Below are 17,145 nucleotides of genomic sequence, written 5' to 3'. Positions count from 1 at the left end.
GAAGACTTCACCAGAGTAAATACTGATGGTTTACCACAAGATGTAAACCGTCGGTAAGCCTCAAAAACAGGAAGAGCAGATTAGAGTTAGCCAAACAACATCTGAAAAAGCCTGTACAGTTCTGGAACAACATCCCATGGACAGATGAGACAAAGATCAACTTGTACCAGAATGATGGGAAGAGAAGGGAAGGAACTGCTCATGATTTGAAGCATACAACCTCATCTGTGGAAGTAGTGTTATGGCGTGGGCATGTATGGCTGCCAATGGAACTTGTTCCCTTGTATTTATTGATGACATGACTGCTGACAAAAGCAGCAGGATGAATTGTGAAGTGTTTAGGGCTATATCTGCTCAGATTCAGCCAAATGCTTCAAAACCCATTGGACGGCGCTTCACAGTGTAGATGGAGAATGGCACGAATCATACTGCGAAAGCCACCCGATACTTTTTTAAGGCAAAGAAGTGGAATGTTCCGCAATGGCCAAGTCAATCACCTGACCTGAATCCAATTGAGCATGCATTTCACTTGCTGAAGGCAAAACTGAAGGTAAAACGCCCCAAGAACAAGCAGGAACTGAAGACCGCTGCAGTAAAGGCCAGGCAGAGCATCACAAGGGAAGAAACAAAGCATCTGGTGACGTCTATGGGTTCCAGACTTCAGGCAGTCATTGACTGCAAAGGATTTGCAACCAAGTATTAAAACTCACAATTTAATTCATGATTATGTTTGTTTGTCCAATTACTTTTGAGCCTCTAAAATTGGGGGGCTAAATGGTTGTAATTCCTATAAGGTCATACAATAATTTTGACAAAACTCTTAAATTAAAGATGAAAGTCTGCACTTAAAGCACATCTTGATTGTTTCCTTTCAAATCCATTGTGGTGGCGTAAAGAGACAAAATTACGCAAATTGTGTCACTGTCCAAATACTTATGAACCTGACTGTACATCTGAATCACACTGTTGCTGTGCCACAAGAAAACATTTGTGTTTGCATGGTTCAAAACAGTTAACCTAAATTAAGATAGGATTATTAGAAGTGTTATTAAAAGTCCTCTTGAAACATTCAGTGAAACCTCAAAAACCTTTACATTTTGTTTAAGACATACACAACATTTAGAGAATGTTCTCCGAACGTTATATAATATCTTAAACTATAATTTCCGTTCTCAGAATGTTATAAAAGTTTCAGGGAACCAAAATAAAACATTCTTAGAACCTGCCGGCAACTGCCGGCAAAAACTAACATTCCCAGAACAGGCAAAATTTTCAGAATGTTCAGAATGTTTAAAAAATCATTCTGTTTTACCAGTTCATTACCAGAACCAAAAAACATACGTTCCCACAACTTCCAAGAAACAAAATGTGCTAGCTGGGCAGTAACTGTGTACAAAGAAGGTATAATGCTGTAATGAGCTATTTAAAAAAAGAAATTAACGAGTTGATCCTGTTTGTTTTTGTATTCCAAATGTATCTCTCAGCTTTGTTTAATATATTTACAATCTTTTTCAATGGTGAATCCAAAGAGCATAATAAGAACTGTGGCGAGTGGATTATATGTATGAGGGAAAGATTAAAGTGACAAAATACTGGAATATGATAATGAGTTCAATCACTTTTACCTGCAATGATGTCATCCATTTGCTCCAAGGCCGCCTCCAACATGTGACTTGCATCTGAGGCCATGGCGACAGACTACTGCATCGGCCTCTATGCTTGATGTCCTAGGAAAGGAAGACCATTGTTAAATTCTAAGAATTAAGAATTCTAGAAGAGTTCAAATCTAATATATGCTAGCTTTGTTAGCTTTGTACACATTGAACAGGGTGTACTGTGAAATATATTTTCCATAACCAAAAATATTGTATTTTCAGCTGTTTGAAGCTGGTGTACAAAACTGAAAGTAAAAGACGCAAAAACAAAACTTAACAGCACACATAGAACCGATCTACCGCTTCTCAGACTTGCTTTCAATGACAAAGACAGATCTGTAACTCATATTAATATATGAATTTGGTTGGGTCGCCCAAAAAGTGACATATTGCAGCTTTAAGAAATGTCATATGGTACGATTACCCACATATACATACCTAAACGGAGTACTGAGGACCAATTGTACTGCTGTGATATATTCTCCATTGAAATGTTTTCAGATATTGTCTGTCTTCTTCCTCGGCATACATTTCAGTGTGATTGGCTTGGCCTGGTATAGTGAGTACTGATATTGTCCCTGGATCATCACCGTCAGTAAGACAGGGCATGGCTTAGAGGCTGGTTCCCCCCACCCCTATGATGACTGTATAGCACAGAACCCCTGTTCTAATGAGGCCTCCGAGCTACCCAGCAGGGTCTCCTCCCTCTGTCATACTGCTTTACAGCCGTCAGCATCTACCCTCTTAAACAGAGAGAACAGCACGTCCCCTGAGTAACCCCCCAGGTTAAAGGATTTAAACACACTGTGAATGTCTTCGTTCTTTCAGCTGTTGACAGAGTTGATGGTTTGTGGGCTCGGGGCAATGCTTCCTCTATACTAATTTAGCAGCTAAATTGTTGCCACTGCTGCAAGCAATCTGATTTTTCAGATGTTATATATATATATTCACAGTTGAAGTCGGAGGTTTACATACACCTTAGCCAAACACATTTAAACTCAGTTTTTCACAATTCCTGACATTTAATCCTATTAAAAAATCAGTTAGGATCACCACTTTATTTTAAGAATGTGATGTTTAGGTGTAGATCTTACAGTGAAATGCTCACTTACAGGCTCTAACCAATAGTGCAAAAAAAGGTATTAGGTGAACAATAGGTAGGAAAATAAATAAACAACAGTAAAAAGACAGGCTTTATACAGTAGCAAGGCTATAAAAGTAGCGAGGCTACATACAGACACCGGTTAGTCAGGCTGATTGAGGTAGTATGTACATGTAGATATGGTTAAAGTGACTACGCATATATGATGAACAGAGAGTAGCAGGATTGCAAAAGGGTGGTTGGTGGGTGGCGGGACACAACGCAGATCGCCCGGTTAGCCAATGTGCGGGAGCACTGTTTGGTCTGCCCAATTGAGGTAGTATGTACATGAATGTATAGTTAAAGTGACTATGCATATATGATAAACAGAGAATAGCTGCAGCGTAAAAGAGTGGTTGGGGTGGCACACAATGCAAATAGTCTGGGTAGCCATTTGATTACCTGTTCAGAAGTCTTATGGCTTGGGTGTAAAAACTGTGGAGAAGCCTTTTTGTCCTAGACGTGGCACTCCGGTACCTCTTACCATGCGGTAGTAGAGAGAACAGTCTATGACGGGGGGTGGCTGGGGTCTTTGACAATTTCTCCAACACTGCCTGGTGTGGAGGTCCTGGATGGCAGGCAGCTTAGCCCCACTGACGTTTTGGGCTGTACGCACTACCCTCTGTAGTGCTTTGTCGTCAGAGGCCGAGGAATTGCCGTACCAGGCAGTAATGCAACCAGTCAGGATGCTCTCGATGTTGCAGCTGTAGAACTTTTGAGGATCTCAGGACCCATGCCAACTTGAAGCTCTCAACCTGCTCCACTACAGCCCCGTCAATGAGAATGGGGGCGTGCTCGGGTCTCCTTTTCCTGTTGTCCACAATCATCTCCTTAGTCTTGGTTACGTTGAGGGATAGGTTGTTATTCTGGCACCAACCGGCCAGGTCTCTGACCTCCTCCCTATACGCTGCCTCGTCATTGTCGATCAGGCCTACCATTGTTGTGTCATATGCAAACTTAATGATGGTGTTAGAGTCATGCCTGGCCATGCAGTCGTGGGTTAACAGGGAGTACAGGAGGGGACTGAGCACGCACCCCTGGGGAGCTCCAGTGTTCAGGATCAGCGTGGCAGGTGTGTTACTACCTACCCTCACCACCTGGGGGTGGCCCATCAGGAAGTCCAAGATCCAGTTGCAGAGGGAGGTGTTTAGTCTCAGGATCCTTAGCTTAGTGATGAGCTTTGAGGGTACTATGGTGTTGAACGCTGAGCTGTAGTCAATGAATAGCATTCTCACATAAGTGTTCCTTTAGTCCAGGTGGGAAAGGGCAGTGTGGAGTGCAATAGAGATTGCATCATCTGTGGATCTGTTTGGGCGGTATGCAAATTAAAGTGGGTCTAGGGTTTCTGAGATAATGGTGTTGATGTGAGCCATTACCAGCCTTTCAAAGCACTTCTTGGTTACGGACGGGTGCGCTACGGGTCTGTAGTCATTTAGGCAGGTTTCCTTTGTGTTCTTGGGCACAGGGACTATGGTGGTCTGTTTGAAACATGTTGGTATTACTTGTGTCATGCACAAAGTAGATGTCCTAACTGACTTGCCAATACTATAGTTTGATAACAAGAAATTTGCGGAGTAGTTGAAAAACAAGTTTTAATGACTCCAACGTAAGTGTATGTAAACTTCCGACTTCAACTGTATATTTCTACCGAGACACGCTTTTAAATGGATAGTCGTTGGCTCAATGACTGGAAGTCTATGGGAACAGCTGGCATGTCATTGCACTATCTCTGTTAGCAATGCAACCCCCCCACCCTTGCATCCACTGCTGAAAAGTACCAGGTTTGTCTTCAATACAGTTCAAAAAGGATCAGAGTAAAGCGTGACTGATCATTTGATTGTTGTGCCGAGAAATACATCTGTCTCACACATCAACCTATGATGAGTTCCAATTATCAAAGTCAATAGAAATATCTTGAACAGGGCTTTAAATACTTAAGTATTTAATTCCCCCAAACTATCTCCATACTATCATATGACAGAATGGAAACATATCTATTATTATTCAAGTAATCTTCTCTGGAAAAATTATAGATGTGACCATTGACAGTGAGACGTTGGTGAAACACAGGCATAGGCCTCTGAGACAAAAGGCAACTGTAGACGTCGGACAGGCAGGCAGGGAGAAGCAGGCAGCGCGTTGAAAGGAGCCAGGCGTCAACAGTGTTAATTATGTGGCTGTTCAGATTTAGCTGGACACGGCTGAGGGTGATGGCTCCATTTATTCAGAGCCTCTGTAGTGACAGCTCCTCTGTGTAACAGCAGCACAGTGGGCAGCAGACAGTAGTATTCTAATAACTGGCCTGATTATACAAACCCAATTAAAGCCTGCAGTTAAAGGCCATGAGGACCTCAGGACTCCCTTGTACTGCAAACCTCTAATGGACAGGCCAGAGAGAATAATACAGTCTACTACCCCTATAATCAACTGGCACAGTGGGCAGCAGACACGGGGTCAATAGGGTCCACGGGTCCCGGGAAAAAATAATACAAATAAACATATATATATAAAGTGGGGCAAAAAAGTATTTAGTCAGCCACCAATTGTGCAAGTTCTCCCACTTAAAAAGATGAGAGAGGCCTGTAATTTTCATAATAGGTACACTTCAACTATGACAGACAAAATTAGAAGAAAAGAAATCCAGAAAATCACATTATAGGATTTTTTATGAATTTATTTGCAAATTATGGTGGAAAATAAGTATTTGGTCACCTACAAACAAGCACGTTTTCTGGCTCTCACAGACCTGTAACTTCTTCTTTAAGAGGCTCCTCGGTCCTCCACTCGTTACCTGTATTAATGGCACCTGTTTGAACTTGTTATCAGTATAAAAGACACCTGTCCACAACCTCAAACAGTCACACTCCAAACTCCACTATGGCCAAGACCAAAGAGCTGTCAAAGGACACAAGAAACAAAATTGTAGACCTGCACCAGGCTGGGAAGACTGAATCTGCAATAGGTAAGCAGCTTGGTTTGAAGAAATCAACTGTGGGAGCAATTATTAGGAAATGGAAGACATACAAGACCACTGATAAGACCACTGATAAAAATCCCAGAACCACACGGGGGGACCTAGTGAATGACCTGCAGAGAGCTGGGACCAACGTAACAAAGCCTACCATCAGTAACACACGACGCCGCCAGGGACTCAAATCCCAGTGACAGAGTGTACATGTCCAGGCCCGTCTGAAGTTTGTAGAGAGCCCAGAAGAAGATTGGGAGAATGCATATTCAGATGAAACCAAAATAAAAGTAAAAACTCAATGTTTGGAGGACAAAGAATGCTGAGTTGCATCCAAAGAACACCATACCTACTGTGAAGCATGGGGGTGGAAACATCATGCTCTGGGGCTGTTTTTCTGCAAAGGGACAAGGACGACTGATCCGGGTAAAGGAAAGAATGAATGGGGCCATGTCTCGTGAGATTTTGAGTGAAAACCTCCTTCCATCAGCAAGGGCATTGAAGATGAAACGTGGCTGGGTCTTTCAGCATGACAATGATCCCAAACACACTGCCCGGGCAATGAAGGAGTGGCCTCTTAAGAAGCATTTCTAGGTCCTGGAGTGGCCTAGCCAGTCTCCAGATCTCAACCCCATAGAAAATCTTTGGAGGGAGTTGAAAGTCCGTGTTGCCCAGCAACAGCCCCAAAACATCATTGCTCTAGAGGAGACCTCTAGAGGAGATCTGCATGGAGGAATGGGCCAAAATACCAGCAACAGTGTGTGAAAAACTTGCCAACAAAGGGTATATAACAAAGTATTGAGATAAACTTTTGTTATTGACCAAATACTTATTTTCCACCATAATTTGCAAATAAATTCATTAGAATCCTACAATGTGATTTTCTCATTATGTCTGTCATAGTTGAAGTGTACCTATGATGAAAATTACAGGCCTCTCTCATCTTTTTAACTGGGAGAACTTGCACAATTGGTGGCTGACTAAATAATTTTTTGCCCCACTGTATATATATATATATATATATATATATATATATATATATAGTATCAGTCAAAAGTTTGGACACACCTACTCATTCAAGGGTTTTTCTTTATTTAAAAAAAAAGTATTTTCTACATTGTAGAATAATAGTGAAGACATCAAAACTATGAAATAACACATACGGAATCATGTAGTAAACAAAAAACTGTCAAACAAATGGGAATATATTTTAGATACTTCAAAGCAGCCACCCTTTGCCTTGATGACAGCTTTGCACACTCTTGGCATTCTCTCAACCAGCTTCACCTGGATTGCTTTTCCAACAGCCCTGAAGGAGTTCCCACATATGCTAGGTACTTGTTGGCTGCTTTACCAACACTCTGTGGTCCAACTCATCCCAAACCATCTCAAGTGGGTTGAGGTTGGGTAATTGTGGAGGCTAGGTCATCTGATGCAGCACTCCATCACTATCCTTCTTGGTCAAATAGCCCTTATACAGCCTGGAGGTGTGTTGGGTCATTGTTCTGTTGAAAAACAAATGATAGTCCCACTAAGCGAAAACCAGATGGAATGGCATATCGCTGCAGAATGCTATGGTAAACATGCTGGTTAAGTGTACCTTGAATTCTAAATAAATCACAGACAGTGTCACCAGAAAAGCAACCCCACACCACCACACCTCCTTCTCCATGCTTCACCGTTGGAAACCACACATGCAGAGATCATCCGTTCACCTACTCTGCATCTCACAAAGAAACCAAACGACATATTTCCACTGGTCTATTGTCCATTGCTCATGTTTTTTTAGCCTAAGCAAGTCTCTTCTTCTTTTTGCTGTCCTTTAGTAGTGGTTTATTTTCAGCAATTTCACCATGCAAGCCTGATTCAAACAGTCTCCTCGGAACAGTTGACGTTGAGATGTGTCTGTTACTTGCCCTGTGAGGTGCAATCTGAGGTACAGTTAATTGCTGATTTCTGAGGCTGGTAACTCTAATGCACTTATCCTCTGCAGCAGAGGCAACTCTTCTGGGTCTTGCTTTCCTGTGGCGGTCCTCATAAGAGCCAGTTTCATCATAGCGCTTGATGGTTTCAAAATTCTTTACATTTTTTCGGATTGACTGACCATGTCTTAAAGTAATCATGGCCTGTTGTTTTTACTCAGTCGGGCTTCGACCCCTGGTATCGTATAAACGTGCATAAGACATGTAAAAATGCATAGAATTGCAGAAAATGAGCTTTAAAATAGCAACAGAAAAATCTCTGCCCCGTGCAAAAGTTGTAGAATTGCAGGAAATTACCTTAAAAACGGCAACATGTTCTCTCCACCAACAAGAGGGGTGTGAACAGTTTGGGGTTGCATGGGTTGCGAGTTGGGGGTTTGTTACTACGCCGATAAAAACATTATCCATCAGACCTCTGCCACTTAGGAAATTTGTGTTACCAAACTTTCTCAAAAAGTATTTGAGTACCCCTGGTCTACTGTCTGCTACTGTACAATCTAATGTATGTCTTGAAGACTCGGCCTTGGTAGAGCTTAAATGAAATCAAATGACATTTTATTTGTCACATGCTTCACAAACAACAGGTGTAGATTAAAGGCCAAGACAAACGAAACACGAACGAGTGAACAAGCGTGTACTTGCTGAAAATAGAATACACGGTAGTGAATGACAGAAAACAGACGTGCTGCGACTGTCAACGGCGTCAAAAGCATAATGCGCTTCAAATTAGAATGGAAGTCTGTTTTTCTTGCGTCTACATGAAGCAATGCTTGTTTGCATTTAATTTAATTTGGCCTTCAAAATTAAATAGGAACTCGATCAGTCGATCAGAGGAGGGAGCGGCGGACCATCCTCCTCCATACAAAATATATTCACGTCACCAAATAATTGATTAACATACACAGCTCTTGCAGCATTAACTGACATGTTGTCCACCCAATCAAACGATCCGATAATGAATCTAGTAGTGAAAATATAAGCTACAGCTAGCTAACACTGCAGTGCATAAAATGTGGTGAGTAGTTGACTCAAAGAGAGAGAAAGACAATAGCTGAACAGTTTTGAACAAATTGATTTATTCCAAAATGAAAGAGGAGAGAAAGAGAGAGATGTCATAATCTTCATTCACTTTCAAATTCACTTGCTTAGCTAGCAAATGCAGCTAGTGAATGAAAAAAGTGAATGAAAAAAAAGCTAGTTTAGCCTACTCAAACACACTGCTCAAACAGAGGGATGCTATGTTAATAAATAGCTAGATATGACTGTCCAACAAAACACTGGAACTCTTCCAAGTCAAGGTAAGCTTTTGGTTTTACTAATTTATGTGCTAAACTGCTTACTGACTGTACAATATAACATTACTGCATGATTGTAACTGGTTTACTAACGTGTTCTATATTGACTATGATGTTACTTTAGCTAATATGGAGAGAACGATGTAGGCTGTGTGTAGCGTTTATGATATAGTTTGGCATGGAAATGCTTTTTTGCCTGGTCACATACACCTAATGTGTTGTGCATTGAAGTCCACAAGCGAAGGGAAAAGGTGAGAGGAGGAGAGCGCATAGATGCAAGAAGGAATACAACGTGGCTGCCATGAAAGGTAACTCTGTTTAAAAGAGTTTCTTAAATGGAAGCAAACGGAACGAAACGAAGATAAACATACCTGAATTTGTCCAACAGAAACTATCATTAGCAACTGTTGGACTAATGATTACACCCTAGATCAGACAAGAGTGTGCAAGGCTGTATTGAATGTGTCACTATCTGTCACCTCAAATTTTTCTCTTGACCTGTGTGTACCTACGTTGTAAATCATAGGTTATGTTGTAGCAATCTCATGATGGGTATAGGGAAAATTAGAGGTTGCCTAAACCTATCGCTGTTACATTGAACTGGGTGAATGGAATATGACTGAGTCATCCAATATGCTGTAATTGAAATAATTCCATGCTTATGAAATGAAAAATTGTCCTCCTTCATCTTAAATGGCACCGACCGCCACTGGAGTCGATATGCAGAGGTACAAGGTAATTTAGGTAGCTATATACAGTTGAAGTCGGAAGTTTACATACACTTAGGTTGGAGTTATTAAAACTTGTTTTTCATTAACAAACTATAGAATTGGCAAGTCAGCTAGGACATCTACTTAATTTTTCCAAAAATGGTTTACAGACAGATTATTTTACTTATAATTCACTGTATCACAATTTCAGTGGGTCAGAAGTTTACATACACTGAGTTGACTGTGCCTTTAAACAGCTTGGAAAATTCCAGAAAATTATGTCATGGCTTTAGATGTTTCTGATAATTGACATCATTTCAGTCAATTGGAGGTGTACCCGTGGATGTATTTCAAGGTCTACCTTCAAACTCAGTGCCTCTTTGCTTGACATCATGGGAAAATCAAAAGAAATCAGCCAAGACCTCAGCAAAAAAAATGTAGACCTCCACAAGTCTGGTTCATCCTTGGGAGCAATTTCCAAATGACTGAAGGTACCACGTTCATCTGTACAAACAATAGTACGCAAGTATAAACACCATGGGACCACGCAGCCATCACACCGCTCAGGAAGGAGACGCGTTCTGTCTCCTAGAGAAGAATGTACTTTGGTGCGAAGTGCAAAGTGCAAATCAATCCCAGCACAACAGCAAAGGACCTTGTGAAGATGCTGGAGGAAACAGGTACAAAATAATCTATATCCACAGTAAAACGAGTCCTATATCGAAATAACTTGAAAAGCTGCTCAGGAATGAAGAAACCACTGCTCCAAAACCACCATAAAAAAGCCAGACTACGGTTTGCACCTGCACATGGGGACAAAGATCGTACTTTTTAGAGAAATGTCCTCTGGTCTGATGAAACAAAAATATCACTGTTTGGTCATAATGACCATCATTATGTTTGGAGGAAAAAGGGGGATGCTTGCAAGCCGAAGAACACCATCCCAACCGTGAAGCATGGGAGTTGCCTGCATCATGTTGTGGGGGTGCTTTGCTGCAGGAGGGACTGGTGCACTTCACAAAATAGATGGCATCATGGGGGAAGGAAAATTATGTGGATATATTGAAGCAACATGTCAAGACATCAGTCAGGAGGTTAAAGCTTGGATGCAAATGGACAATGACCCCAAACATACTTCCTGCATACTTGCAAAGTTGTGGCAAAATGGCTTAAGGACAACAAAGTCAAGGTATTGGAGTGGCCATCACAAACCCGTGACCTCAATCTCATAGAACATTTGTGGACAGAACTAAAAAAGCGTGTGGGAGCAAGGAAGCCCACAAACCTGACTCAGTTACACCAACTCTGTCAGGAGGAATGGGCCAAAATTCACCCAACGTATTGTGGGAGGCTTCTGGAAGGCTACCCAAAATGTTTGACCCAAGTTAAACAATTTAAAGGCAATGCTACCAAATACTGAGTGTATGTAAACTTCTGACCCACTGGGAATGTGATGAAATAAATAAAAGCTGAAATAAATCATTCTCTCTACTATTATTCTGACATTTCACATTCTTAAAATAAAGTGGTGATCCTAACTGACCTAAAACAGGGCATTTCTACTCGGATTAAATGTCAGGAATTGTGAAAAACTGAGTTTAAATGTATTTGGCTATAGTGTATGTAAACTTCTGACTTCAACTTTAGGTTGGGGTGAAATGACTAAGCAACAGAGTAGATAATATACAGTAGTAGCAGCATATGTGGTGCGTCTGAAAGTGTATGTGTGTGTGTGTGTGTGTGTGTGTGTGTGTGTGTGTGTGTGTGTGTGTGTGTGTGTGTGTGTGTGTGTGTGTGTGTGTGTGTGTGTGTGTGTGTGTGTGTGTGTGTGTGTGTGTGTGCGTGCGTGCGCGTGCGTGCGTGTGTGTGTGTGTGGAGTCAGTATGCATGTGTACCTATGTATGTGTGTGTTGGGGTGTAAGTATGTGAGTGTGTGGGTAGAGTCCAGCGTGTGTGTATAGAGTCAGTGCAACAGAGTTAGTGCAAAACAGGGTCAATGCAGGTAGTCTGGGTAGCCATATGATTAGTTTTTGAGCTGTCATGTTCAGCAGTTTTATGGCTTGGGGGTAGAAGCTGTTTGAGGTCCTGTTGGTTCCAGACTTGGCGCACTGGTACTGCTTGCCGTGAGGTAGCAGACAGAACAGTCTAGGGCAGGGATCATCAACTAGATTCAGCCGTGGGCCGATTCTTTCTTGAGTGGATGGTCGGGGGGCCAGAACATAATTACAAATCATTTGTACACTGAAAATTGACCACAATAAGCCCAAACAGATACAGTGGCAAGAAAAAGTATGTGGGTCTTTTTGAATTACCTGGATTTCTGCATAAATTTGTCATAAAATTTGATCTGATCTTCATCTAAGTCACAACAATAGACAAACACAGTCTGCTTAAACTAATAACACAAACAATTATACGTGTTCATGTCTTTATTGAACACACCGTGTAAACATTCACAGTGCAGGGTGGGAAAAGTATGTCAACCCTTGGATTTAATAACTGGTTGACCATCCTTTTGCAGCAATAACCTCAACCAAACATTTTTTGTGGTTCCGGATCAGACCTGCCAACGGTCAGGTGGAATTTTGGACCATTCCTCTTTACAAAACTGTACCAGTTCAGCAATATTCTTGGGATGTCTGGTGTGAACTGCTCTCTTGAGGTCATGCCACAGCATCTCAATCGGTTTGAGATCAGGACTCTGACTGGGCCACTCCAGAAGGCGTATTTTCTTCTGTTGATTTACGTCTGTGTTTTTGCCGTTGTCTTGTTGCATCACCCAACTCCTGTTGAGCTTCAATTGGTGGACAGATAGCCTTACATTCTCCTGCAAAAATTAAGAATTCATTTTTCCATCGATGATAGCAAGCTTTCCAGGCCCTGAGGTAATAAAGCAGCCCCAAACCATGATGCTCCCACAACCATACTTTACCTTGGGGATGAGGTTTTGATGTTGGCATGCTGTGTCTTTTTTTTTCTCCACACATAGTGTTGTGTGTTCCTTCCAAACAACTCAACTTTAGTTTCATCTGTCCACAGAATATTTTTCCAGTAGTGCTTTGGAACATCCAGGTGCTCTTTTTGTGAATCTCAGACATGTAGCAATGTTTTTCTTAGACATCAGTGGCCTTTTCCATGGTGTCTCCTGATGAATGGACTCCACTGTGAGGGTGAGTGGTTGGGTGATGCGTGTGATGGTTAAGGATCCTAGTGGCCGATTATCGAGGGCTTGAACCGGGAAAGGAGAGGAGAGCGGGTATGAGATGATGTTATGAGAGGAGGCAAGGGTCTGGTCAATAAAGTTCCCAACAGCACCGGAATCCACTAACGCTGTAGACACAGTATATGAAGGACAGTCAACTAGTGTTATGGACACCAAAAAGAGTTTTGCAGAAAGTGATGAAGATGGAATTCTCACTCCTGTCCCAGGAGGTTGAAGATCACGTGACTGTCCCTCTACCCTTTTGGACCCCGGATTGGAAGTGCCGGACACCACTGGAGCTGGTGCCCTCCTTGACCAAAATACAGACAGAGCCCCAGCTGTCTCCATCTGGGTCGCTCTGCCGCGGAGAGGCGTATGACCCCTACCGCTCTGTCTCTGATCCAGAGTGTTCACTGAGGGAGGGAGAAAAGCGATGAGAGTACCGACGCTCCCGAAGTATGTTATGCAGACGGATAGTCATCACAATGAGTGCTTCCAAGGAGAGGTTGTCATCTCGACAAGCCAGTTCCGTCTGGACCTACTCGCGCAGACCTCTTCTTAATAGTGTACGAAGCACCGACTTGTTCCATCTGCTGGATGCTGCTACTGTCCGGAAGGGGAGTGCTTACTCGGCAGCCGTCTGGTCCCCCTGCTGTAATTGGAGTAGGCGCTCACCCCCGTCTCTGCAATCCAGGGGATAATCAAAGAGGCATTTGAACAGAGCCATGAACCCCTCATATAAATCTATCTCCTCCTCTCCCCTCTCCCAGACAGCCGTGGCACATTTCAACACCCGCCCAGTCAGCAGAGAAATAACCGTGGCAACCTTGGACCTCTCATCTGGTGCGTAAAGTAGAGGGAGCACTGATGTAGGAAGCCACGGCACTCAGATGGGGTGCCGTCATATTTATCCGGGAGGGACAAACGGGCATCACTGACCTGAGAGGGTTGCTGAATGGGCGGTTGTGCTGGCTCGCTGGGTCCACTGGTTGTAGAGTGTCCTTCGCTAGTTGAAGGCAACACCTCCCGGGTATGTTCAAAACGTTGCACACTGCAAAGAACCTCTTCCATAGCCATCCACAGTTGTGCCAGCTGGTCATGGTGTTGACGTAGTAGGTATCCCTGCTCGTCGACCGAGATTTTCTGTTGTCCTGTTGCTTCCATTGTTGGAGTCAGTATTCTGTAACAGAGACGCTGAGAGTCAAGAAGCAGGTGTAACGTTTAATAAAAACAACAAACATGGAACAAGACAGCATAGCGTCTACGCATAAACACCAGAACAATACTGACTGGGGAAAGAACCTAAGGGAGTGCCAGATATAGGGGAGATAATAAGTGAGGTAGTGGAGTCCAGGTGTGCCTCATGATGACATGCAGGTGTACGTAATGATGCCAGGTGTGCGTAATGATGCCAGGTGTGCGTAATGATGCCAGGTGTGCGTAATGATGCCAGGTGTGCGTAATGATGCCAGGTGTGTAATGATGCCAGGTGTGCGTAATGATGCCAGGTGTGCGTAATGATGCCAGGTGTGGTAATGATGCCAGGTGTGCGTAATGATGCCAGGTGTGCGTAATGATGCCAGGTGTGCGTAATGATGCCAGGTGTGCGTAATGATGCCAGGTGTGCGTAATGATGCCAGGTGTGCGTAATGATGGATCCCAGGAACGTTGGATAGTATACCGGCGACGTCGACCGCCGGAGGGGAGGAGCGGGAGTAGACGTGACAGGAGGAGTGAAAACCCACAGACACTCGTTCCTGCACATTTGACACGTGCAGTACACAAATAATCAATAAAAAAATCATGAAATGTCAGAAGAAATATAATTAAGAAACCAAATAGCACTGTAAGAGTAATCCAAATGCAATCTATATGAATATACAGAGGATGCATTTAAACAAGATACACGACAAACCACTTCTGAATTGACCTCGCTTTGTGCAAGGGGGGCATTGTCATGCTGAAACAGGAAAGGGCCTTCCCCAAAATGTTGCCACAAAAAAAATGCATAGGCTATTCTCATTGACTGTGGAAACTTTTATCCACAACTCTCTGTCCATTGGTGTTGCATTATACTGGAGATTTAAACGATGATGCAGGATCCTCCTCCGGTTTATCGACCTCACCACTCGCCATTGTACAAAAGGACAGTTTGAAATGTGCCAATTAAGATTTTAATTTTAATTACAATGTGCTCATCTATTTTCTTTTATGTTTAAAAAAAAATGTTTTTCAGCTCAGATTTACTCAAGAGGCATATAACATAGTGCAGGCATAGTCTATAGGTCTAGTGTTTTTATTTTGTAAATATAAAATGTTTATGTATTAATTTGTGTTCACAGTGTGGACAGAACCGAATAAATGTACTGTTAAACCCAGCCCCTTCGCGCCACCACCAGCTACTGCGACAATAATTCCGGTTGTGAAAATAGCTAAAATATTTCTGACACACCCCCAAACGTATAACGCTATCACCAGCGCTAAGGTTACCATTCCGTTAAGTCTTTAACATAGAGCCCATTATATGCCATCTGTAATAATAAACCTACAATTCCCTGGTATTCATAATCATAGTAAAACTATCTACTACTTATTTCTCAACATTAGTCTACCGTACTCCTATTTTATGTAGAAACTGCCAGCAAAACAAGTTTGACAACAGTCTGTTTCCTCCTAATATGCCCTGTCATGACACCAGTTATTTATAAGAATGGCATTTTCTGGCAGATTTTTAAATTATTTCTTGCTGTGAAAATCATTGATGTTGTACTTACCAAAAACAAATATGACTAATATACACTCACAAATATTACTAATATACACTCATATTACTAATATACACCCAGTATTTTAGGTACACCTATCTAGTACCAGGTCGGAGCGCCCTTTGCCTCCAGAACAGCCTGAATTATTCGGGGCATGGAAATGTTGTTCAATTGATATCAAGGGACCTAACATGTGCCAGGAAAACATTCTCCACAACATAACACCACCACCACCAGCCGGTACCATTGACACCTGGCAGGATATGGCCATGGACTCATGCTGCTTATTTCAAAACCTGACTCTGTCATTAGTATGACTCAACAGGAACTGGTATTCGTCAGACCATGCAATATTTTTCTACTCCTCAATTGTCCAGTGTTGGTGATCGCATGCCCACTAGAGACACTTCTTCTTGTTTTTAGCTGATAGGAGTGAAACCCGCTGTGGTCGTCTGCTGCAATAGCCCATCTGTGACATCGCTGTTGTACTTTTCAATTAGTTGCCTATTTGTGACCCGCCTGTTATTTTGCACGATTCTTGCCATTCTCCTTTGACCTCTCATCAATGAGCTGTTTTCGCCCACAGGACTGCTGCTGACTGGAGGTTATTTGTTGTGCGTGAAAAGCTCAGGAGAACGGCCATTTCTAAGATACTGCAACCAGCTCGCCTGGCACCGACGAACATACAGTAGGTCACTCGTTTCGCCCATTCTAACATTCAATCGAAACAGTAACGGAATGCCTCGATGCCTGTCTCCCTGCTTTATATAGCAAGCCACGGCCACATGACTCCCTATCTGTAGGATCTAACCCGTTTCGTGAACTGCATGGTGTAACTAATAAACTGGCCACTGAGTGTATAACACAGTGGCCAGACCTATCAATAACCTGACAGCACCTAGACCCAAACCCTTCTATTTATCCCCATTCTCACCAGTCGGCTGTCACAGGCATTCTTCCCACAGAGAAGAGGAGTACGCTGAGACTGTTTGAAGAGGATAACATTAGCCAGCAGTTTCGGACAGTTCAGTCATGCAGTTTCTCATAATATTGTTCCATGTGTGAGCACCTTTCTCTGCCACGAGGTGTCTTCTCCATTCAAACACCTGCACATGCTACTCACTGGATAAGCCATTGACTCGACAAAGAGTGAGATCCAGCCCAGTGAAATCCAACATTTCAGCAGTGGCTAAATTTCAAAATGCAGAAAAGAGCAGGTTCAGAACAATGTTTAGCTGTCTGGGGAAGGTATAAAGGACTTTCAACTACTCCAAATAACACATCAATTGCTGCATAACCTTGAGGTTCGGTGCTGAGCCAAACTGAGCTGCTGGCGCATTTTTATGGTGTGCCTAAAAACTCTGAAGGTTAAAACGACAAACCTCCCCTATCCTGAAGCACATCATCCCCCTAAACAAACTCTGAATCAG

General features: G+C 42.6%; 1 protein-coding gene across 4 annotated transcripts in view; it reads right to left on the bottom strand.

Annotated features, from left to right (window-relative positions):
- The window catches only part of LOC118401016 (liprin-beta-2-like), a 121,404-nt gene that overhangs the window by 86,157 nt on the left and 18,102 nt on the right, over positions 1–17,145 (bottom strand). For all 4 annotated transcript variants that reach the window (XM_052474763.1, XM_052474764.1, XM_052474765.1 and 1 more), the window contains exon 2: positions 1,626–1,727. In XM_052474763.1, coding sequence (XP_052330723.1) covers positions 1,626–1,689 — 64 coding nt within the window. In that variant the 5' untranslated portion in view covers positions 1,690–1,727. The remainder of the gene's footprint in view (positions 1–1,625; positions 1,728–17,145) is intronic.

The sequence above is a fragment of the Oncorhynchus keta genome, chromosome 22 (genome assembly GCF_023373465.1).
Source record: "Oncorhynchus keta strain PuntledgeMale-10-30-2019 chromosome 22, Oket_V2, whole genome shotgun sequence".
NCBI classification, from domain to species: Eukaryota; Metazoa; Chordata; class Actinopteri; order Salmoniformes; family Salmonidae; genus Oncorhynchus; species Oncorhynchus keta.
This window is presented reverse-complemented; position numbering and strand designations above follow the sequence as displayed.